General features: G+C 40.5%; 2 protein-coding genes across 2 annotated transcripts in view; one reads left to right on the top strand and one right to left on the bottom strand.

Annotated features, from left to right (window-relative positions):
* mrvi1 (murine retrovirus integration site 1 homolog) overlaps positions 1-13446 on the bottom strand; it is a 37713-nt gene extending 24267 nt beyond the window's left edge. Inside the window, exons 1-17 of the mRNA XM_044202371.1 lie at positions 13426-13446; positions 11269-11388; positions 10999-11179; positions 9620-9678; positions 9474-9534; positions 9221-9379; positions 8066-8183; positions 7916-7966; positions 7760-7837; positions 7619-7675; positions 7472-7531; positions 7059-7114; positions 6107-6200; positions 5892-6023; positions 5707-5792; positions 4715-5438; positions 3157-3304 (exon numbers count right to left, since the gene is read on the bottom strand). Coding sequence (XP_044058306.1) covers positions 3157-3304; positions 4715-5438; positions 5707-5792; positions 5892-6023; positions 6107-6200; positions 7059-7114; positions 7472-7531; positions 7619-7675; positions 7760-7837; positions 7916-7966; positions 8066-8183; positions 9221-9379; positions 9474-9534; positions 9620-9678; positions 10999-11179; positions 11269-11388; position 13426 — 2185 coding nt within the window. The 5' untranslated portion in view covers positions 13427-13446. The remainder of the gene's footprint in view (positions 1-3156; positions 3305-4714; positions 5439-5706; positions 5793-5891; positions 6024-6106; positions 6201-7058; positions 7115-7471; positions 7532-7618; positions 7676-7759; positions 7838-7915; positions 7967-8065; positions 8184-9220; positions 9380-9473; positions 9535-9619; positions 9679-10998; positions 11180-11268; positions 11389-13425) is intronic.
* A 651-nt stretch (positions 13447-14097) lies between these two features.
* On the top strand, positions 14098-23606 carry ctr9 (CTR9 homolog, Paf1/RNA polymerase II complex component). Its single transcript, XM_044168809.1, has 23 exons — positions 14098-14274; positions 15456-15554; positions 15705-15944; positions 16046-16163; positions 16247-16336; positions 17096-17352; positions 17444-17551; positions 17648-17884; positions 18052-18270; positions 18366-18549; positions 18632-18720; positions 18828-19013; positions 20337-20424; positions 20524-20672; positions 20755-20871; positions 20960-21105; positions 21195-21266; positions 21648-21783; positions 21943-22095; positions 22188-22339; positions 22423-22522; positions 22645-22757; positions 22859-23606. Exons 1-23 carry the CDS (start codon positions 14230-14232, stop codon positions 23280-23282), a joined length of 3522 nt encoding a protein of 1173 aa, XP_044024744.1. The 5' UTR covers positions 14098-14229; the 3' UTR covers positions 23283-23606.
* Positions 23607-24382: the final 776 nt, after the last annotated feature.

Genomic DNA, 24382 nt, shown 5'->3' on the forward strand with positions numbered 1-24382 from the left:
AAAGAGTAGATCAGGGAGTGTGTGTTTGTGTGAGAAACAGAAAGAGAAAACAAAAAGGGAAGGTATAAATTGAGTTTTCTGTCCTGTGAGTTTGATGCTGGCAGTGTGATATTCATCTGATTGGCAGAACTACTGTAACTCTTGTTTCAGGAAGCATCTCGCCCACCCTCCCCTCCTCCTCCACCTCTATAACTAGGGGCAACGATAACCTGGCAACCAGAGTACATGAGGTGCTTGATGTGCTGGGTGAAAGCTCTTGGCCCATTTAAAGGCTACTGTGTCGTCTGCTCTCAGGAAAAGGTCGGTAATATTGTGATAGCAACCAAAGGGCTAAACACCAGTAACTTGCAGACGTTTATGTAGAGCACCATTAGAGTTGAACAGCAGTATGGCACTTTAAAGGTAATTAAAAAGAGAATAACTACAAGGGAACCAGTACTATTCATATATGAGAGGATACAGATAAAAAAGCAACACTTTAGTGCTTTTGTGTTGCTTATTTGATGGTGCCACTTCCAAGAATTTTGACTCTTGGAAAGCACAAATCAGACTCAAAAACTACTTGCAGCCAGATTTGACTTTGTTACACAAACCATTGAGAAAAGAGGTGGAAAACTACCTGAAGCAGTGCATGAGGAGATGAAGGTGATGAAGATGTACAGTAGATGCTTGGAATGTGTTGGCAGCTGTGTTAACCACACGTTTGCCCTCATTTAACCTCATTTTCACTTCAGACACTGTCAGATACTTTTGTTTTTCTCTCCAGATCACAGTCTTTTTTCTTTTCTTTTCCTGGAAGCATTCAACCTGACCTCACAAATCAATTCACATTCCAGCTAGAGTGATTTTGGTTTTTCCACCTTTCTCTCATTTATAGATGCGCCATCAAAGAGCACACTGTTTACAGCCACCACACACACACACACACACACACACACACACACACACACACACACACACACACACACACACACACACACACACACACAGAACATTAGAGACCCACTGCTTTCCTAAATTATTTACATTCAGTCTCCAACGGATCTTTATTCATCGCATAACCTGACTGTCTTCTTTTAAACAGCAACATAAAAACCTAAAAACAAGTTTGATTCTTTTTTAATGTTACAGTGATGCTTAAATTTGATTTAATATCTCATACTAATGTTTTATTAGTGTCCGGTAGATAAAGGAAGAATATAAAATAGTTATAAAAGCCTTAATGGAGGCAGAGTACTTTAGATGGCATCATAAATACAAAAGCAGCAGGACTGACAGTCATTTAAAAGCTCAACATTTATTATTGTTAGTGATGCCATTTGCTTCATGGAATGGGTTGGCTCACCATTTTAGTCCAGATTTTGAAATATCTCCAAAACTATCGGATGGATTGTCACGAAATTTAATTTCATGATCCCCAGAGAAATAATACTACTGACTGGGGATCCCCTGACTTTTCATCTAGTGACACCATGAAGTTGACATGTGTGGTTTTATTGAAACATGAACTACTTAGCAAATATTAGCATGCTAACACGCTATCACATCATTCCTGCTTAACGTCAACATGTTAGCCATGTCATTGTGAGCGTGTTAGCTCACAATACATTTAAAAAGTAAAGTACAATATTCTTGAGCTGGCCGTGTGGGGAGAACTGCAAATAAGATGAAACCATCCACATTTTGAGGTACAGTAACATCACATTGGCAGTGCACATATCAACTTTTATGACAGCAATGCCCAACATAAAATGTTTATTGTTCAACCACAGTTGCAGCTTCATTTGGTAAGCAAAAGCAAGCCCATGCCAACATGGCCAAGCATGGACAAAATAAACTTTAGACAGAAGGCTATAAAATAAACAAACAAGTGGGCATGGAGATGACAACTGTCTGTTCATTTAAAATATAATTTCGAAGAAAAGCGGCCCTTTGGCCAAAAACTTGCAAAATGATCAGCATTGGAAAATATGTGATGAAATGGCAAAATCATCATTGGACATGGAGCAGCTTTCAGGAACATGAACAGATTAAGGCCTCACAAAGGGTTTGCAAAAAGACACTGAAGATTTTGTATTTGCCATCTTTTTGTAGCGAGAAATGAAAAAATTCAATGTAGTTTCTTTTTTATAAGAAAAGTCACATTTGAGAAATGTTTTAAAGGAATAGTTTGACTTTTTGAGAAATACACTTATTTGCTTTCTTGTTGAGAGATGAGAAGATTGATACCACTCTCATGTCTGTATGTTGCATATGAAGCTGGAGCCAGCAGACGGTTGGCTTAGCTTAGCATAAAGACTGGAAACAGCTAGCCTGTCTCTAAGTGTGGTTTTACAGGGGGTTATGTGTTAGACTATTTCTTTGAACAGTGACTTCGTGGAGTTTTTGTATGGATTTCACGAACGAGTTATAATGTGTTAATTAGCGAGCTTTAGAGTGATGGTAGGCGGGTTTTTACTGTACATGAGACATGAGAGTGGTATCAATATTCTCAATTACATCTCATCAAGAAAGTGAAAAAGAATTGCTCAAAATGTTATAATAAATGCGCTACAAACGTTTCCAATTCTTTTGAAGAAAGTATGTTCTTTTATTCACATTTCAATTGTTCTGCTTATATTAAATCCCTGTAATGCACCTAAAAGCCTGCATTGTGTACTTTGTGAGCTACAGATCTTCGACTTCTCAGTGCCTTTATATAAACTTACTCAAAGCACTTCAGAACACTTCAGATTTAAATGTAAAATGGGTTGAACCACAGGCACTGAGAACAGGAAACAACTCACAAAAACATTGATTTAGCCCTACCAATTCAAAAACTCTGACAAAGTATAAAAGTGTTGTCAATTATGGGATGCAATGTAGCTAAAAATGCTCGACCCTTGCTGTGTTTACATAAAAAAATCATTCTGGCCTCCCCTCATTTTCCCTATGGCCCCCTTTGATAGATAACAGACACTCCCTCAGAGCTTGTTCTCTCTTCCTCCTCACTGTACCAGCTGTTGTGTGCAATGTAAATATCTGCTGTGTCTATTTTCAGACATCCTCAGGGATTAGCATTAGAGGAGGAAGTAGCTTTAATTCATCTGTGTCTCACAGTGTACCCCATAACCACGATATCACTGGGGCTGTATTTTTGTAATGCAGCTATCATACCATTCATGGGTAGCTGTGGAGGCTCACTGACTTCTGGGATTACAGGAGATGGAGGGGGACTGTCCCTGTCTTCAGACTCCACATCGGATTCGGCCGTAAAGCCTGCGGCTTCTGTTCCAGGATCAACTGGCAGACTGGGACCTGGATTCTTACATATGAGATGTTAAGAGACATCAAATCAACTTCATGTGTTTAACTGTTGGAGAAGCAGCATTAACTGTATATTATGTAAAAAATATGAAATCACTATTATTGCATTATATAATACTATTACAAGTAATTTTACTACAACTATAAATTTAAGGTTCTAAGTCTTATTTGCTTTTGGTTGAGAGTCCGATGACTACACGTAAACATCAAAAATCCCCCCAAAGCTATAAACTTTAAAAAATCTGAATAATGCTGCCAAAAAGTGTAACAATACCATAACTGATTCACTAAAAAAGTGACGACAGCTCAAATATCTTTTTGCTGATCATGTTACACCATTATAGCACATACACACACACTCACACACACACACACACGTGTACGCATTGCTCTTCAGTATTGTGGATGGACATAAATATTTGTACACTCCCTTACAACATCATTCCCAACTCCCACAAGGGGTCATCAGTTGCATCTAAGGGGTCATGAGATGATTACCAGTGCAGGAAATAAGAAAATCTAAATTCTACTAGACAAAGTTAGGTTTATTTTTTGGACATTTCTCTAATCTTCGCTATTTTCTTTGAAAAACTGCCAAATTTTACCTCTTCAGGCCATTAAAAATGATACAAATGAAACAGTCTGATAAGAAAAAATGACCCTTTCAACTGCTCACAACTCAGAGACCTGCACCCTGTCACGAAGGGTTGCAAGTAGACATTACCTTGTATTAAGGGCTCACAGGCAAAACAGTTTGGGTACATCTACCATACAAGTTTACAGATAATGTGGCTTATGAAATGGTTTGATGCAAATCTTTTAAAGGCCTTTTTATGTTTCACAAAGGCAATATTAACCACAGCATGATGTCAATGAGTGTGTATACATACACACTCTCATTTTTGTCAAGTTTCACAGCTCAGAGACAAGTAGTGTCTCAAGAGTGCAACTATCGTCATAACCTCAACTCGAAACCTTTAATACCAGCATGATTTATTCTGGCAGTTTTTGTTCCCATAGGAGTGTTTTGAGCTCAACATGACAAAATGAATCCCTGATTATAAAAACATCTCCATGCAGCAGTTTGAGATGAAATCTGGATTACATTATAAACTGAAATCTTAGTTCCCTGGTGTTCATGTTTTAAAATACTGACTGGACAATTCTGGACACCCGTGGCATTAATACATTTGATTTTAAATGATATGTTTTTATAATTTGCTGATGCTTTTTTAATATCAACCACATTATTTCATATGAAATTTAGTTAAATAAAGGTATAATCAAACATGAACATACAGTAGCTAACCATTGTGACCTTCTAAAATCAACATCATTAAAAAACTACAATTTACTTTGACTGTGTTCTCTAATGTAAAGCAAACACAGATTTTTAACACAGACAAACCTGAGCTAGAGCTTGTTCTGTGATCCGAGCATCCAGAACGTTCAGCTGCTCGTCAGTGTCGGCTGCTCGGCCCAGAGCCTCCTCCACCCTCTGAGTGATGCTCTCTATCCTCACTTTCACCTGGCTCACCCTCTGCTCGCTCTCTCGCACCAGCTCGGCGGTCTCCAGGGCACTGTTGACCATTGCCTCCATCCGTCTGAGGGTCGCCAGAAGGCCATCTGCAGTCACCCGAAGCTTGATTTGCTCCTGCTCTGAGGCTGCTCCACCTGTGATCTCTGTGGCCACCGCCGCATCCCTCTGATCCTTCACAACCTTCTCCACAGCTCTGTCTAGTTCTTCTCTCTCAGTGTTGGTTGCCTTGTCAATATGAAGAACTCCACTGCTGTTTCTTTGCTCGGCAACACACTCCTGTGCAGATGTTAGAGATGTTTGCAGGTGGCAGACTTGCTCCCTCATATCATTGATCGTCTGCTCTGCTTGCTGGAGCTTTGCTTGTGTCTGAGAGAGCTCCTGGCCCGACTGGGTTTCTTTTGTCCTGGCTTTAGCCCCCTCTACACTGCGGGCTTTCCACCAGTTCACCACAGCCACCTTCTTGGCCTCCTGGATCTGAGTCTGGCTCCCAGTCTGGCTTTGCTTTTGCTCCTTGTCCCTGGCTCTCCGCCACTCCTCCACCTTGTCCCCTTTCTCCTCCCACACACACTTGTGGAGCTCTAGCTCCTGCAGCCTGAAACCACCACCACAGCTTTATAAACATCTCCCTTACACACTGTTATGTCTGTGGTTACCAAGGGGTACTAAAACTGCACTTATCCCTCATTGAGTCTTACACACAGAAGATAGTAACTCCTATGGGTTGCGTAATGGAGATGCCCATAAATACACTGTCACAACCAGACAACCCTTTTATTAGCTTCTCAGAACAGAGACTAACATCAACCAAATCCAGTCTGTTACCATAACAGGAGAAAGGGAGGTAAAAAAAACTCACATACACATTGACAAGCTGCTGCTTGATGCTTGGCTGTTGCTGTTGGTGGTGAGGAAAAGGCCTCTCCTGTGTTTCTACAGGAGCAGAGTCCTGTGTGTGAGAGAAGACACAAGAGGAATAAGACAGATTTATACATGTTACTGCATGTAAGAATTATCATCCTCTGTTGAGTGTCTACTCTCTGCTCACCCTCTCAGGATACTTATTGTGCACAAGATGAGCTATTTCTGCAGACTTGATCCTGTGGATGATGCTCTGAATATCATCACTGTGCGTGTGCAGGGACGGGAGGCTTATGTCGTCCAGAGCTCTGTGATGCTGCTGCAGACAAAGAAGGCAGAGCAGTGATGGTCAACATGAAACAGAAAATCAGCACCACGAAAAGATAAACCTGCATTTCCTACCTGCTGCATATCCTGCATCTCGCTCTGCAGAGAGCGATGGTTTGGAGGATCTCGATTATAGAGACTCTGAGGACTGATACAGTGTCTGTCATACCTGTCGGACAGACAGACAGAGAAAATGGAGCTTCAACACTTTAAATGATTTGTTCTATAAATTAGAATGTTACCCTCCTAATTAGCTCGCAATTCTTTTTCTTTCTTTAAAATATCCCATATTTTCTTTGAAATATTTCGCTTTCCTACAAAACTATGACAGCTGTCACATCCCTCTGTTAAAGGGGCACTCCACCAGTTTACACATGAAGTTCAGTTTACAGGGCAGTACTACCCTGATGACATCATCAGGGTAGTACTGCTTGGGCCTGAGACTCAAACTGAGAAATATAAACAGAAAACCTGCATTATAAAACTGAAGGTTTGTGGTTTGAAACTTTTAGGTATTTAGGAGGTAGAGAGGGTCTTATGAAAGATTCTATTGAGTTGCACTGTGGGAAATGTAGGATCCAGTGTTTCTGGAGTTTACTAGAGATAAAAGTCAGGATATCTCGGCCTCTGCTTTGAATTTGATCATTTTTCCTTTAATCTGTCTCTTGTACTCCGATTTTATGGACGTGCAATGCTAAATTGCTGGAGTACCTCTTAAATACACAATTTTATAACTACTCCTCAACTTTATGTTCTTTGACAAATAAGAAATGGTGACTAAAGTACATTTATCTTTTGATTAGTCCAAACAAAATGTACATGGAAGACATTTAGATTCAGAAATGTAGATTTAAACATTTTTATTTACATTTACTCATTTGAGACATAGACACTTTTATCCAAAGTGACATACAAATGATCCAAACAATCCAAACCACAGTAGATCAAGAAGAAGCCTTTTGAGAATGAGTGCAGCAACACTCAATTCAATGTACCACCTGACACAAGTACCATTTATTAAAATTACCTCAAAAGAACTTGGTGTGAATGTTCCTGTAACCTCATCAGCTCTGACTGCAGACCCTGCAACGCCAAAACAGAGTTAACGCGTTGAATAGAAGCCAAAATGTACATTCAAAACCATTTAATAAAATATAAACAAATAACAGATATAACATAGTACAAATGGTCAGTTTTCTCGTTACATATTCTGAAATTATGAGGCTGATACGTTTGCTGATTGTTGTAATGCTTGATATTAGTGTTATCACATTACATTTGAAATTGGTTTCTTTTCATGATTTAACATGATGTAATGTACCTACACTACTCTACTCTGTATTATGAGATGTCAAATAAGATTCACTTAATTCCATTTTACCAAAACTTGTTTCAAATTCAAAGTGTTGTCTCGACTTTGTGACAAATCGTCAAACATACCTCGATCATGTTGTGATTCTCCACATGAGAGTTCTTCATCTTGTCCATGAGAATGTCTTTCTGCACAGGAACATTTGAAAGTAAAGAGTTAAAATAAAAATGTAAACTGACAAAGTTTTTCTGATGAAAATACCCAGATACACCAACCTTTGTGTTTTCTCTGTCTCTCAGCGTCAACATAACAAGGGTTTCCTGGAGTTCGGCCTGTGAACATTTCGATGTTTAACTATCAATTCAAACTCATAACACAGAGACAAACACAAGCATGTTTTACTCATCTGTTCCTACCCTCAGCTCAGCGTTGACCTTCCTCAGTTTGTTGATGCTATCTTCAGAACACGTCCTTTCAAAGGTGAGTTTTTCATTCTGTGTGAACACAAGGAAAATTTTATTACATTAAAGGAAAGTACACACATTTGAACTTACATTTAAGATCTACATTACCTTGTCTTCAAGTCTCCTAATGTGAACCTTCAGGTATTCAACCTCATTGCTCTGAAGACGAAAAAAGTTTTACACGTAAATAGTTGCCATAAAAAATAAATCAAACTTAGAAGGTAGCTTCACTGGGAGACAGATAAGTGTGTGATGTACCAGTTTGGTACAGCTGGTCTGGGTGCGGCTGGCTCTCTCCTGGGCCTCTTTAAACACCCGACGGGTCTCTTCCAGTTCTTCTGTCAGGGATCTGGCGCTCACTGCTGATCGCTGAGCACTGCACACAACCAAAAAAAATAAAAAAATAAATCACAGCTAATTCAGCAGGGGATCCACCTCTACTCACATCCAAAACAGCCAATACATTGAGTAAGAACAGCTATTTTATTCTTTCGCCCAAATATAAACTAGTGGAAGAGTGAGGGTTGATTACTTGAGGTGCTGTAGTGCAGTTTTCTACAATAAAGAAAACCTTTTCTACATTGTGACAGACAGTCTTTCAGTCTGGTTCCATAGTCTAATATTGTTTGAAAGATGCAAGAGGAATGAAACAAAGGAAGAATGAAATAAACCAAATAACATAAAATATGATTAATGAGCTATGACAGGGGTACTCAAACACAAGTCTTAAAGGTCCATGTGCCAAATTTCCACAGTGTCACAGGTCCGGAAAAGATGGATTAAGTGACTGATATTTAAGTTGTAAAAACTCTAGATGTATGTACACAATAAACAGTTCTTAATGGGAGAAGTGACACCTTCATTGTGTAACTAAGTCTTTACATTTGGCCGGGAAGAGTGGTGTTTTATCACTATTCAAAATGACCACTGTTTGACTTAAAATCAAGCAATCATGCTTTGCTTTCTTAGTCTACTCATGCTAAAACAGTCAGTCTATATTTGCATCGGCTAGTTTTGAACATGCCTTTTCACTTTTTTAATTCAAGCTTCTAACTCTGACAACGTTCTTGTTAACTTCAGCTACTAGCAGCTAAAAGATGTGTGAGGTGACATGATAGAGATGTGTCACTCTGACTCAGGTTGAAATTTAGCTTCAAGTCTGAATTAAATTGTATCTCGGTCCGGATCCGGATCAGAGTCCATCTATGATGTAAAATGTTTGTTTTTGTTCTCCCTCGGTCATTAAATGTGTATTATTTTGTTATAGATTATATTTAGTGTTAAATTTTGTGTTGGAAGTGTACACTGAGGTGATGAAATTAAATGAGATAATGATGTGCTTTTGTGAGGATTTGGCTAATCCTATTTACTATGACTGACGTTAAATGAGGAAGACAGTAGTTAATCCTTCACCTGGCCAGCTTTGCTTGCAGCTCAGTGATATCCAGAGTGAGCTGCAGGTTTATGTCTTCACACTGAGCCACGGTCCTCAACAGGCTGCTGTTCTGCTCGCTCAGCTTGCGGTGAGCGTGCTTCAGTTCGGCCACTGCGCCTAACAGGTCTTTTCCGTCACTGAAGCCAAACAAACAGTTACTGTAGTGGTATAACAACACATTGATTACAGGAGGTAAACTCTTGCGATGATTAAAGGAGTGAAATAACTGACCAGGAACACTGGTGGCTTTCTGAGGAAGCAGTTTTGCTTTGAGAAGATGAGAAATCCAGCCCTGAGAGGAAATCAGGTTTAGTGAATTGCCGTCTGATGTGATTAAGACATTTCTCAGAAGTCCGAACAAAACAGTGACAGCCTACCATTTACAGGCACTTTAGAAGAGTTTGGCCAAGATACATGACTGCCATCCACATCAGTGCTGAAATACAGGAAGAGTCATTAGTTCCCACACCTCATAGAAAATGCTGATTAATAAAAGATTTAATCAACAATACACTAGCTGGAAACTAATTAACTTAACTGGGCAAATGCCACTGCCACAGTCTGTAAAATCAAAATCAACATCAAACACATTTAATAAACTCTACATACACAGGAGTTTCTTGCATGTCACCTTCCCTCATTTCATTACCAGGAATAATCTACATTGACACTCCTGCTGCTGCCTGAAGAGCAGTAGTGGAAAAAGTATTAAGATCTTTTACTTAAGTAAAAGTAGCAATAACACAGGACAAACATACAAGTACATCAAAACTGTTCTTAAGTATACAGCACTTGAGTAAATATACTTAGTTACATTGCACCACTGCTGAAGAGGAGTGCTAAGCTTGAACAAGTCTTGAGTTTTACATCCACAAAGTGATTAATAAACATTCAACCCCTTCATTTAATTGGTTTCAGTTTCTTTGAGTGATGAACTGTTTATTTTAAATTTCTGTGCAGCAGAGGCAGCCATAGGGCGAAATGTGGGAGTAAATATTGACAATGAAGTTTCACAACAGAAAGTTGTAAGTTTAGTTGGGAGATGGTCACTGTCAGCTGTGCTTTCCGCTAAATTTGAGAACATTTGTCAACCTTTTAAATATTTCATGTTTCTGCTTCTGGTTTTACCATTTCACACTTGCCATTTTTATGTTTTCATCTTCTTAACATTATTTTATCCTTCTTGTGTTTTATGATCTACTTGTTTGTTCTGTTTGCATTTTCTCTTTGCTTTTTAATTGTTTGCTCTATTATTTCCCCTGTAAAGCACTTTGTAACTTTGTTGAGAAAAGTACTGGACAAATACAGTTTTTATATTATCATTATAACCAAAATGAATTACATAAGTGAGCAGTGATTTATGCAAAAAGTGACTTGGATATAAAATATGATGGTTGAAAATCACCATTGCACACTGATATCCAGCTGAAAAGACAGATTCTGGATTAGCAGCTGGAAAGTCATCTTTACAAATGTTTTTTTTTTTTTTGTTCTCCAGACTGATGAAAATTTCTCACTCTTTAAGTGATGTATTGGTGGATTGCATTTCAAAACATTATCTAATTTTATATGACTGGGCAGATGCTTTGCAGTCATCTGGATTTGCAGATATTTGAGCAAAGTGGAATACATTCAGACAACGTCACTTTATATAAAGGTGGTTACTAAATCATTAACAGTCCTGAATGTGATGCTTAACACTAACCCTACATGACATCCAGACAATCTTTTTCCCTCCTGTACAGTTTTGTCTCACCTGTCCTGGCTGCACTGTGCTATCCACTCCCTCATGATGGAGTGGAAAGTCTCTCTGCTCACATGCGGGTCCTGAAGATCACCGTCGAGCAGCTGTCGCAGGGCAGCCAGTCTGTCCTGGTCCGGATTCTGTGCCGTCATGGTCTGCAGGTACTGCACAATGGTGGAGGCCAACACCTCTCCTGAGGACGAGAGAGACAGAGGAAAAATGATTCACGGTTCAAAAGATTACTTTAATCTGTTTTGTTGAAATCAACTTGAGCCTGTGTACCTGTGTTGGAGGTATTACATGCATTATACATGATGTCAAGGAGTTCATGTTCAGAGAACCCACTTGTGTCTTTATTGTCCTCGAGCACATCCTTCATCCCACAGCCAGGTGACTCCCACACTAAACATGTAGAGATGGGAAAAGTTAGTCTACATTCATGCACAGGAAGTACACATGCAAAGCAAGTTAATATACTACTTCGTCCATCACCCTCCACCACTCCGGGTGGTCTCATCCTTCGAGCTCGGGTCCTCTACCAGAGGCCTGGGAGCTTGAGGGTTCTGCACAGTATCTTTGCTGTTCTTAGTACTGCACTTTTCTGGACCTTTTCTGGACCAAGATATGTGGTGTTTGGCTCCTCTGGTTCCTTTGCCAATGCCCTTCTGTCCTTTGCTCATGTATTGATCCATGTGTCCACTTATCTTAGATGATGCCTGACATGAGCTTCCATGTTGTGGAGAGACAGGTTATTGGCCGGTAGTTGGATGGGACTGTACCCTTTGCGGGATCCTTCAGGATCAGGATTGTACGCCCTTCAGTAAGCCATTCAGGATGCGTCCCATCTCTTAGCAGCTGGTTTATTTGTGCTGCTAGGCTCTCGTGGAGTGCAGTGAGCTTCTTTAGCCAGTAGGTGTGGATCCTGTCAGGGCCCGGTGCTGTCCAGTTTTTCATACCTGAGACTCTTTCTTGGATGTCTGCCGCTGTGATGGTGACTGGATTCTGTTCAGGGAGGTTGCTGTGGTCCTTTCTCAGGGCGGCCAGCCACTGTGCATCGCTGTTGTGTGATGCCTCCCTTTCCCATATACTTTTCCAGTACTGTTCCGTTTCCAGCCTTGGTGGGTCTGCTCTGCTGTTATTACCCTGCCATTGAGTGTACACTTTCGTAGGTTGAGTTCATTCTGGCTTCATTATCTCTCGTGTACCTCTTTAGGCGGCTGGCCGAGGCTTGGAGCCTTTGTTTGGCAGTTTCGAGTGCTTCAGGTATGGGCATCTGGTTGTACTTCTTGGGTACTTGCTTTCTCATTGCACCTCTCTCAGCCTCTGTCAGTTGGCTCACTTCCCTCCGGGCCTCCTTGATTTTTGCCTCCAGCCTTCATTTCCATGGTGATTACTGTTTCACATGGCTCCCATGGTTGCTCTTGTAGCCAAGCATCTCTAGGATCACTGCTGCTGAGGCGTATATCAGCTCATTGGTTTCAGTGATGGTTGTGGTAGGGATCGCCCTCAATGCTGCATTCACATCTTCTAGGAGACTTTCTGATGGTACTTCACTTAGCCATTGTAATTGGTGTCGGGGTTGCCTTGCATTCATCCTCGCCATGATCTTATCTTTCAGGTCAGTCGCTGCCTCGTTGAGCGTGATTGCACTTGTTGGGGCTTCGTACCCAATCTCTGGTTGGGGAGCCGCCGCTGGCTCCCCTCTGACCTGTTGTCCTGGCTCCCCCTTGCCGTAGCATTTGTGTTGTATCTCGTCAATCTCAAGTTGATAGCAGTTGCCGCTTGTGGATGTTGGAACACTGAGCTACTAGTTGCTTATATAGATATATGAACAAAACAACTCTTTTACCATCAGAGCCGTCAGACATTGTGCTTATTTCTCCTGAATCCCTGGAGAGCAAGTGTGCTGATGGACTGTCATGTTCCTACATGCCCTGATATTTTAAAAAACATCAAATACAACTTTACCTCCATTTATGACAAAACTCATAGTAGAAATACAGATAAAAATGTAACCACATATGAAAATCAATGAATATCTAAGATGTGAAGTGAAACATCTATGATTTTAATAACTCCTCTCCAGATATGACTGCTTCTAATGCTTACATGTATGCAGTGGTAACTAATCATAGGGCTACAAATTACATATTTTCTTATTGTCATCCTACAATGAGGTAGACAAATGCAAGGTTAATTGGCTCTCATAGGCAATAATGATGGCAATAACATGTTTTCAAGGAGGAGCACAAAATAACTAATACAAATGTCAGTCATACCAAATCTCAACCACTAAAAGTTAATTCTGCATGTGTTAAATATACAGTGTTCCATTAAATATTGTACACAATGAGATTATAAGGTACCTATTTTGTTTGTCTTATAGTTACTTAGCCATCAAATATTATTAAAAAGAGAAACATAAAAATAAATTCTTACTTCTCAGTCCGGGACAGCTCCTCTGAAAAGAAAAATAAGATTGTCAGATGTTAAATGAGGAGCTTCATTTTCATTATTATTTTTCTAGTCTCCCTCTGATTCACTGTGATGTTAGCACAAGAAATCTTTAAGATGCACTTATGTTTGTTTTCACTGCTTCACATCAAAACCAGCTGACAGCCCCCTATCCCCCATCCCCCACCTCATCCCACTCCTGCCAAAATGCTGCCCTGCAGAGGTCCGTGACAATGATGCAGTTAATAGATTTCAATTGAAATTCACCGGTTTAACATATCAAATGCACAGTCACAGTCGAGCATTTCTTCCACATTTTGAACTTCAGCAAATGCAGGGAGTAAATTTAATTTGCGTCCGTGGCAAAGGAAATTACTCTCAATCACTATTGCTACTGAAACTGATGATTCTTTCAATATTGTCTAACTTTCATCGACATGTTTACTTTTGTTTGTAAACAAATTGATACCGAATTCCATTAGGCTTACTGAAAACCCACTAAAAGTATTCCCGGAGATGCAAAATATATATTTTCATGCAAATATTGTGTTTGTTATTGCTATTATTACTGTGTACAAACATGTTCTCATCAAAGAGCATTGTGTGATCAGATCAGAGGAACGCTTTCACGACCCCGATCAATCTGGCCGGACACAATTTTTAGTTGCACCATCCGTTTGTTTGTTTCCTATCGGAAGCATGAAGTAGCTACCCACAGACAACAGGCTGGAGAATTTTTTGAATATTTTTGTATAAATCTAACTTCACGTGGATTTTTCCTCCGTCAAGATGTCTCGAGGCTCAATCGAGATCCCTTTACGGGACACAGATGAGGTAAAAGTTGTCTAATATGTAAACTTGTGGATTTATTGTGGATGTTTGACTAAGTGAAACCTCGCTGTGCCACTAGCCGTGGATGCTAACTCTAGCTAGCAATAAGCGGCGGCGTATTTAATGTAGAGTAATTTCAGATTTTAGATATTTGCAAGTCGACCCGAAACGTAAACGCCAGTGATGCTCGGGGCAGCAAATACAGAAGTACTAACGTTAGCAAACATTATTACTGTCTGCAGAAACATGAGCTCAGACTCTGGTGCAAGTTAGGAGCTCAGTTATTGGTGAAATTAGATGCCATATCTCATCATATCTATGGTATTGTAAGCTACAACAGCATCGGTTACAATCTTAACTCTCTACTACATCTTTATATATTTCTTTTAAGTAAGTAATGCATCAAAGGTAGTGAAATATCTGGATCTTAATTAATATTAGCTGTGATATCATTTTATATCGTGATATCGACATACACTCAATTGCCAGGCTGTAGTTTGTGGTGCTGCTGAGTTGTATTGCTTTATACAGAGAGATTTTTATGATATTTGTCCTATAATACAACCCTTATTGATATGAAAGGGGTGGATAAAATATTAGAAACACCTCTCTGTATAACACAGTACAATTCAACAGCACTACAGCCTCCAAAATAAAGTTGAATCAGCACCTTTCTAAAACACGTGCAACAAACACTGAATATTATAACCTTCATTAAGGTGTGATTTATTGCAACAGGGCTGTTGTGTTAGACTGCATAGTTTAAGCTGAGACTACTGACTGACAGTTGAGTGTATAGTGTGATATAGTATAGTTTTCTGTAAAATCAGTGTTGATGGATTAAAATGAAGACATGTCAGTTTTGGCTAACCCAGTAAGTTAAATACTTTACAAAACAAGGTACTTCATCGTGTTTATGCAAAAGTCATGTAAAAATCCAATAATGCCACAAAGCAGTCATGCACATTGATTTGCAACATCACCCACAATATACCCAGAGATATTACAACGATAGCTACCACAGTATAAATAGTATTGTAAAAACGGTTGACCCATTGATATTGACTCACAGTATGCATCGTTATATCGCCAAATCCTCATTCATAACACTCTTCAATGATACATAGAGTATGAGTTTTGTCAGACGTCGATGCTTAATGACGTGAATAAATTGCTTCTTGCAGGTTATCGAGCTCGACTTTGACCAGCTGCCAGAGGGAGATGAGGTTATCAGTATCCTAAAGCAGGAACATACACAGCTGCACATATGGATCGCTTTGGCGGTGAGTCAGTGGAGCTGCCGCAGACAGTGGTTGCACATAGCTTGATGAATAAATTGAACGCAGTCCAGATACCAAACTTTATTCATGTAAAGCAATGTTAAATTTAGCCCATTTGAACAGTTATAACAGTTTGCACTCTGTCTTTTTTAGTTGGAGTACTACAAGCAAGGCAAAACAGAGGATTTTGTCAAGCTTTTAGAGGCGGCTCGTATTGATGGAAACCTCGACTACAGAGACCACGAGAAGGACCAGATGACCTGTCTGGACACATTGGCAGCTTACTATGTCCAGCAAGCACGTAAAGAGAAAAACAAAGATGCCAAGAAAGAGCTCATCACGCAGGCCACGCTGCTCTATACTATGGCAGACAAGATCATCATGTATGATCAGGTAAGAAAAAACTGTCAGAGCGGGTGATGATAGGAGAAAACTGCTACGGCTCCACTAATTTTGCATTATAAGTAAATATAACATGGTCTTGTCTCACTCAGAACCATTTGTTGGGAAGAGCCTGTTTCTGCCTGCTGGAAGGAGACAAGATGGACCAGGCCGATGCTCAATTCCACTTTGTCCTCAATCAGTCCACCAACAACATCCCTGCTTTGCTTGGCAAGATGAATATAAAAATAAGATATTAACTTTGACCACTGGGATTGAGTCACTGAAATAATCACACCGTTGTCATTCAACAGGTAAGGCCTGCATCTCCTTCAATAAAAAGGATTACAGAGGAGCGCTGGCATATTACAAAAAGGCTCTACGTACGAACCCCGGCTGCCCAGGTAAACACGTTACCTGTATCATCCTCAAAACAGAACCCTGTATTCCTGATTACTACTATGACATTATTACTATTTACTACTACTACTAGAGTCTGGTCGATGCAAGATATCAATATCTGAATATGAAAGAGTCTGGTAATGATATATCTGCCAATAATTGGTTTAACATAAACAAATAAAATAAACTTCTTGGGCAAAAATCCCTCAAATTTGGGTATAAAGAGTTGTGACAAAAATGCAGTATGTACAGAGGCATTATATTTTACATTAGAACAATAACCTTTTCTGATCAAACGGGGAGAGTAAATGGAAATTAACAGTACATTTTGAACAGTAATCTGCTGTAAATTATTATAAATAACTAACAACACAAACAAATGAAATAAATAAAGGGAAAACATACAGCTGAATCTAACAATTATTTTCATCATCAATTGATCTATTGATTTTTTTTTTTCTTCGAAAAACCATTACTCGTTTAGTCTATAAAATGTCAGAAAATAGAGAAAAATGCCCCGCATATCTTCCAAGAGCACAAGGCCACTTCTTCAAAAAACCAAAGATATCAATTTTACAATGTAATATATCTGTATCTATAAAATCTGTGATAAGTAAATATTGGCTGATTTATCGGCCGGGGCTCTGTCTCCTGCTACTATTATTGCATTTCTCATACAAAGAGATTGCTTGTTTGAAATTGATTGTTGTTGCAGATTATTCCTTATCTATCTTCTGTCTCCTTCTTGTGTCTCGGTCTAGCTGAGGTAAGGCTGGGGATGGGCCACTGTTTTGTCAAGCTCAACAAACTGGAGAAGGCTCGTTTGGCTTTTGGTCGAGCCTTAGAGCTGAATTCAAAGTGTGTGGGAGCTCTTGTTGGTTTGGCGGTTTTAGAGCTCAACAACAAGGAGGCAGATTCCATCAAGAACGGAGTGCAGCTCCTGTCGCGTGCCTACACCATCGACCCCAGCAACCCCATGGTGCTCAACCACCTCGCCAACCACTTCTTCTTCAAAAAGGTAGTCTGGTTGTCATTGAAATACTGACACAATTCTAAACCAGAGTCATTTAACTGTTATTCTCACCTGTGTGTTTTCTGTTTACCATCAGGATTACAGTAAAGTGCAGCATCTGGCCCTCCATGCTTTCCATAACACAGAGGTCGAGGCCATGCAGGCCGAGAGCTGCTACCAGTTAGCTCGCTCATTTCATGTGCAGGTAAGATCCTAATTGATCCTGAGGCAGCGCACTGTTTGTTAACTGTGTTATTATCACTTTATATCTCTGATATCTCTATTCTCTCTTTCTCCTCAGGAGGACTATGACCAAGCGTTTCAGTATTACTACCAGGCCACTCAGTTTGCCTCGTCTACCTTTGTGTTGCCCTTCTTTGGCCTGGGACAGATGTATGTGTATCGAAGGGACAAGGAGAATGCGGCACAGTGCTTCGAAAAGGTTTTAAAGGCCTACCCCAACAACTACGAAACTATGAAAATTCTGGGGTCTCTCTATGCAACATCTGACGATCAGGAAAAGAGAGACATTGCCAAAGTATGTATCCTGCACAGATTAGTTCATCACAGTTGCAATCATTTTACCAGCTTATTAAGATGTTTGCTGATCTGACTACACATGTATCTCAAAAATGTGTCTGGAAAAGCTCGAGTCATATGCTGAGTGATCATTTTTGGAGACATGTCACTGTCTTTGTTCCCTAGGGTCACTTGAAGAAGGTAACAGAGCAGTACCCAGATGATGTGGAGGCGTGGATCGAGCTGGCTCAGATCCTGGAGCAGACTGATATTCAAGGAGCACTGTCTGCATACGGCACAGCCACCCGCATCCTGCAGGAGAAGGTGCAGGCTGACGTTCCCCCTGAGATCCTCAACAACCTGGGGGCTCTTCACTTCAGACTGGGCAACCTTGGAGAGGCTAAGGTAGCTATGATATAGTACAGCTTGTATTAACGTGACATCCAGACATCCAAACAACAGTGGTATTTCAAGGATGGGTCATGTCTTCTCTCCTACAGAAATACTTTCTTGCATCTCTCGACCGGGCCAAAGCTGAGGGAGAGCACGATGAGCATTACTACAATGCCATTTCTGTTACCACCTCCTACAATTTGGCCCGCCTGTATGAGGCAATGTGTGAATTCCATGAAGCTGAGAAACTCTACAAAAACATCCTGAGAGAGCATCCTAACTATGTGGACTGTAAGCATGTAACATTATACAATAATGTGAGAGCAATAAGAAAAATGTTTGTGACGAATTGCTTGAATTTTTTGGTCTACAGGTTATTTGCGCCTTGGAGCGATGGCTCGTGACAAAGGAAATTTCTACGAAGCTTCTGACTGGTTCAAAGAGGCCTTGCAGATTAATCAGGTACTTTGCCACCTGTTGTAGTGTGAATATTATAACATCAGAATTCAAATAAAATCTGATGTCAAACTCTCTTCAACGTTATCTGATGTTTGTTCTGTTTGGCGCAGGATCACCCGGATGCCTGGTCCCTGATAGGGAACCTTCACTTGGCCAAACAGGAATGGGGTCCGGGTCAAAAGAAGTTTGAGCGTATTCTGAAGCAGCCGTCCACACAGAACGACACCTACTCCATGCTGGCTCTGGGTAACGTGTGGCTGCAGACTCTGCACCAGCCCACCAGAGACCGGGAAAAGGTGCAGACAGATGTTTTCTTAAATAAACTGAAAAGGCTATTGGAAATGTAGAACATTAGAGGACTTTGGTGAATGCCACTGCTAATTAATTGCAGGGGTTTCCCCAGGCAATTGGTTAGTGGAGATGGTAGAATGAACTTTAAACTAACTTAATCTAGATGCAGACTCTATTGAGTAAAATGCATGTCCAACTGGCGATTTATTAAACTAACTTCAGCTCAGGGCCAGTTTCACAAAAATAGCCTTTCACTATGGCTTAGATCAAACTAATAATTAGACTTCAGATAGACGTCGAAATTCATCTGTTGCACGAAGCTGTGTAGTTCTTGACTATCTTAAGTAGGACTAATTAGCCATGAATTCTGGGTAAATTAAGACTTTTTTCAAACTAGAAAAAACATGGCTGACCAAGCAACCACATCAAACTACTCAGCTCCCTTCACTCCAGCAGAAAATGTTTGCCTTCTGGAATTAAAAATTCAACAGGTACACAGACATTTCAGTGAAGGATGTAACAATACAAAAAACTTCCAGTAGCATAAAATCTCAACACAGTGCAGAGCTGTAGCAGAGCTGAGATGCTGTGGCTTCTTAATGTGGCAGGGCTCAGTATTTCTAACTGCTAACTCGCTAGGATAGTTTCCTTGGACAAGTGAGGACGATGTCCTCACCGCTGTATTTCCCTTCTCATTTCTTGCTCCATGTTTATTGTTAAGAAATAACAAAGCCATGTTTTCCTATTTTTTTTTTTTTTCATTTGATGCCACATGACAGCAGGTGTCACTGGTTGTTACCATGGAAACATGGTGCTTAGTTCTGAGTTAGCCTGGGAGTAGTGTTAACATTTTAACATTTCTTCATAACTTTGTATTTTTTTCAGTCTTTTTAGTTTTCTTCATTAGACTAATCTAAGAGCAAAATTAAGACGTGCCTAACACTACAGACCTGTCAAAAATGTGTGCGTGTGAAACCGGCCCCTGGTGTCTTACCTGCAGCACCTGATTGTGACTGATCAGGCTCTTTGTCTAAACTTTTCCCAATGATAAAAGGTTTTTATTTCTTTAGCATTGCGACTCACTGCTCTAAATAAGTGCTATACACACATACACACAAACACACACACAAGCCTAATGTTATGTTTCATACAATGTAATAATTTCTGATGTTAGTAGAGGCGGTCTCTATTTCAGGCAAGGCGGGGCGTATCCTTGATAAAACGCTGGAGGGAACCCTGGATTGACATTGTTTTTCTTGTGTGTGTGTCTGTGTGTGTAGGAAAATATTGGATCCCCAAATGGAGTAAGAGTGTTTTTGTCTTGACAGGAAAAAAGACACCAGGATCGAGCCCTGGCAATATACAAACAAGTCCTGCGAAATGACTCCAAGAACCTCTATGCTGCCAATGGCATCGGTCTGTTGAGCTTTATTCTGTTTTTTTGTTTTGTTTGTTTTTTAAAATTCGTTCTACTGTATATGTATGAAGTATTAAATAAAAATGTCATGTGTCCAGGTGCCGTCCTGGCCCATAAGGGCTACTTCAGAGAGGCTCGTGACGTGTTTGCGCAGGTGAGGGAGGCCACAGCAGACATCAGTGACGTCTGGCTAAATCTGGCTCACATCTATGTCGAACAGAAGCAGTACATCAGTGCTGTGCAGATGGTGAGGGCCACACTTGTGAATACTTATAAATATGATTGTCTTTGTTCATGTTTTTTTCTGAGTATTTTATTCTGCTCCACAGTATGAGAACTGCCTGAAGAAATTTTACAAATATCAGAACACTGAGGTACTGCTGTACCTTGCAAGGGCGCTCTTCAAATGTGGGAAACTCCAAGAGTGCAAGCAGATGCTGCTGAAGGTAACATGAAGCCACAATGAAAGGCTTTTATTTTATGCGACAACATGAGGGGAGTATAACTTTGTCATTCTGATATGTTCCCAACAAGGCCCGTCACGTGGCGCCTAGCGACACGGTGCTGATGTTCAATGTGGCCCTGGTGCTTCAGAGACTGGCCACTCTTGTGCTGAAAGATGAGAAGAGCAACTTGAAGGCTGTACTCAGCGCTGTCAAAGAACTCGAACTGGCTCACAGGTAGTGACTTGATTTATGCCTCCTCCTCCCAGTCTGATCCTCTGGCTGTCCTGTGCCTAATCCTGCAATCGCCCCCCCCACACACACAGGTATTTCAGCTACCTCAGCAAGGCTGGAGACAAAATGAGGTTTGATCTCGCTCTTGCCGCTTCTGAGGCCAGGTCAGTCTGAATTTATTCTCATCACAGTTTAATACAACAAGTTTTTAAGGAACAGTTATTTATAATAATAATAATAATAATAATAATAATAATAATAATAATAATAATGATAATAAATAAAAAACTATAATTGCATTTATGTTTTTGAGTTGATACAAATTATTCCAACCATATTAGTCTCTAACCTTATGTTGATTTTTTTTTTAATGCAGTTTAAGCTTTACATACATTAAACGTTGATCTTTATTTTTAGAGAACTTGTACTTTGACTGAAAAGTTTGGTCCATCTCTAATGTAATCACAGTGTTTTACACCGGGCTCAGTTCATTTAGTGCAGGTTGTAATATCACTGGGGGGTATGGGTGTGTTGTGGGGTTGCAGGCAGTGTTCGGACCTGCTAAGTCAGGCTCAGTACCATGTGGCGAGAGCCAGAAAGCAGGATGAGGAGGAGAAGGAGCTTCGGGCCAAACAAGAACAGGAGAGGGATCTGCTGCGTCAGCAAATGTTAAAAGAACAGGTACTTTTGGTGCTACCATCGAAAAACCGTACAACTTTTTAGTAACTCGCCATGACTAGGTTTAATTTTTCTGCATTACATCTTATTTTGATTTAGTATTGAGCTACAATAAAGTGCTTCTCATTAACTGGTTGGCTTGTCACCCTCAAACCTCATTAGGAGGAAAAGCGAAGCAGAGAGGTGGAGGAACAGAAGAAGCTCCTGGAACAGAGAGCTTTGTACGTGGAGAAGACCAAGAACCTGCTCACCTTCGCAGAGGGATCAAAGGAAATGGCCAAAGAAAAGAAGAAGGGAGGCAGCGGTGGAGGACGTGTGAGTGTTAGCACTGATAGCAAACTCATCAGCAGATTCTAAATTGCACTGAATGCAGCGTGGATAACATACTTCTTTTTTTAATCCCTAAGCGTAAGAAAGGAGGTGACATGGATGAGTTTGTCAACGATGACTCTGACGAGGACCTGCCACTGAAGAAGAAGAAGAAGAGAAGGGGTGGCAGCGGCAGCGAGCAGGAGGAGGGCGAGGACGGAGAGAAGAAGTCACGCAAGAAGAGGAGGAGGTGAGTCTGCTGCACCGTAGTTTATTTAAATTTTTGAATACGGCACAAAAGATACTCAGAGCAAATGGTATCCTGCGTTTCAGACCTGCTAAAGGAGGAGGAGATGATGATAGTGATAATGAGGAAGGCGCTTCACGACCCAAGAAGCAGCGTAAACCTAAAGAACGCAAGAGGATTGAAAAGGTCCTTGAGTTTTCTTTGTTCTGTTCTTATGTTGCGATTAATGTTCTTAAAATCCTTTTGAAATGTTTTCAGGCCTAATTTTTATAAACTAAACTTTGTCTTTCTTAATTTCTCATTTTTAGCCCCAGCCCGAGCGTCTGCCACCGTCTCTCAAAGGAAAGATCAAGTCTAAGGCTATCATCTCTTCTTCTGACTCCTCTTCAGATGAGGATGGACTGAAAATAGCTGAAGACAGGTAAAAGCATAAATTTGGAAATGAGAATTTCCACTAAAAACAGGTGCTGAGAGCATTAGTAAATCGACAGAATACTGATTAGTGCACTTTCTCCCATACAGACACCAAAGAGACAGTGGTTCAGGATCTGATGACGAGGGCGGCCACAGGAAGCGCATTGCGTCTGACAGCGAGTCAGACGGAGGTAGGAACCGCTCTGGCAGTGAGGTGGACAGCCCTCCACGCTCTGCAGGCAGCCCTCGGCGCTCTGCAGGCTCCGAGGATGACGACTCTGGCAGCGACCGTCCAGTGAAGAAGAGGAGGGTGCAGCGGCAGTCCGACTCGGAGCAGTCGGACAACGAGAGCAAGAGGAGTCGGTCAGGATCAGACGATGAGTCCCGGCCCGGTTCACCCGTCGCAGCGTCCGACCGAGGATCAGACAGGGGATCTGAAGCAGGATCAGACAACGAGGGCTCCCCACGCCGTTCTGACAACGGCTCTGAACCTGAAGGTGGCTCCAACAACGAGGATGATGACAGCGATTAAATCTTCCTCACAGACTTGTCCCATGTATTGCCGAGAAACCTCTCTACATCTGCATTTTTATTTTCTATTAAAAGCAGGGATTTCTGTCCGTATATCTTGTAATTAGATCCTAGAAAAAGTGTTTTTTTTTTTGGCACAGCATTATGGTGTTTTCCTCATGTCCTACTGGAAATGTCTTCACAGATGCTGTGTATTGTTAAGATGTTTTGTTAAAGACATAAAATGGTTTGAAGTAAACTAAAAGGTGTAAACATCTACTTTCTATCTCAGATGATGGGATGAAACACTGATCTTTCAAATAAAAATAAAAAGAATTGTGCAAGATATGGATCATTACAATCTGCTCCTGTATGATACTAATATTAACCCTGGAGAAAAAATACTTTACAACTTTGATGTTTCAAACATGATTCTTTTGTGTCCCTTATAACTTTTGTGAAATGTCAGTATGAATAAGCTGGAAGGAAAAAAAAAGTTAAGATGTGGATGTGCTACTCCACTAAGACTTAAGTGTGTATTTTGATAATTTCTTATAACCTATCTGCAAACATGTGACCCCGAAGTTGACATAACATTGATTTCGGGCTGCTAATTGAAAATTGTTGCAATTGGCTCTTACTAAGGAAATTTAAACAAGTTTGCATCTCTCCATATAACAGCAATATGGAAAAGTAGAATCAATGAAATGGGAGGTTTAGCGAAACAGCTCATTATAAAGATGTTCCCTCCCAAACCAAAATTTAGTTAAATAAGTGTCACTGTACTCTCAATACATATTGGCAGGATGTTATGCAGTGATATGCATTTTAAATGTCCCAAAGTTTAATGAGCACCTACCTCTCTGTTCTGCACTTAGTTGGAGCCAAGCAGCTTTTCTGTTTTTAATTCAAGCCTACCTAACTTGATTAACCTAAAAATTAGGACCATCCTGTAGTGTACAATGGGCTCTTTGTTGGATAAATGCTAAAGTGTGTAGTGTTGTAGGAAGTCAGCCCATCGTTAGGCCTCACTAAAAGGCAAAGCAATATCAGATTTCACAAGCAAATGTAGTAAATATGTTTTTAAACTGCACAGCCAGTGTTGTGTGATACCCGAAAGCA

This window comes from Siniperca chuatsi, linkage group LG1, assembly GCF_020085105.1.
Source record: "Siniperca chuatsi isolate FFG_IHB_CAS linkage group LG1, ASM2008510v1, whole genome shotgun sequence".
NCBI lineage: Eukaryota > Metazoa > Chordata > Actinopteri > Centrarchiformes > Sinipercidae > Siniperca > Siniperca chuatsi.

Bases quoted from the DNA above. Each gene is read 5' to 3' on its own strand.
- ctr9 (XM_044168809.1), top strand. From the start codon at position 14,230: ATGTCTCGAGGCTCAATCGAGATCCCTTTACGGGACACAGATGAG. The intron at 18,550-18,631 runs GTAAGCATGTAA...TTTGGTCTACAG, and splicing joins GCATCCTAACTATGTGGACT to GTTATTTGCGCCTTGGAGCG. The intron at 20,872-20,959 runs GTAACATGAAGC...GTTCCCAACAAG, and splicing joins GCAAGCAGATGCTGCTGAAG to GCCCGTCACGTGGCGCCTAG.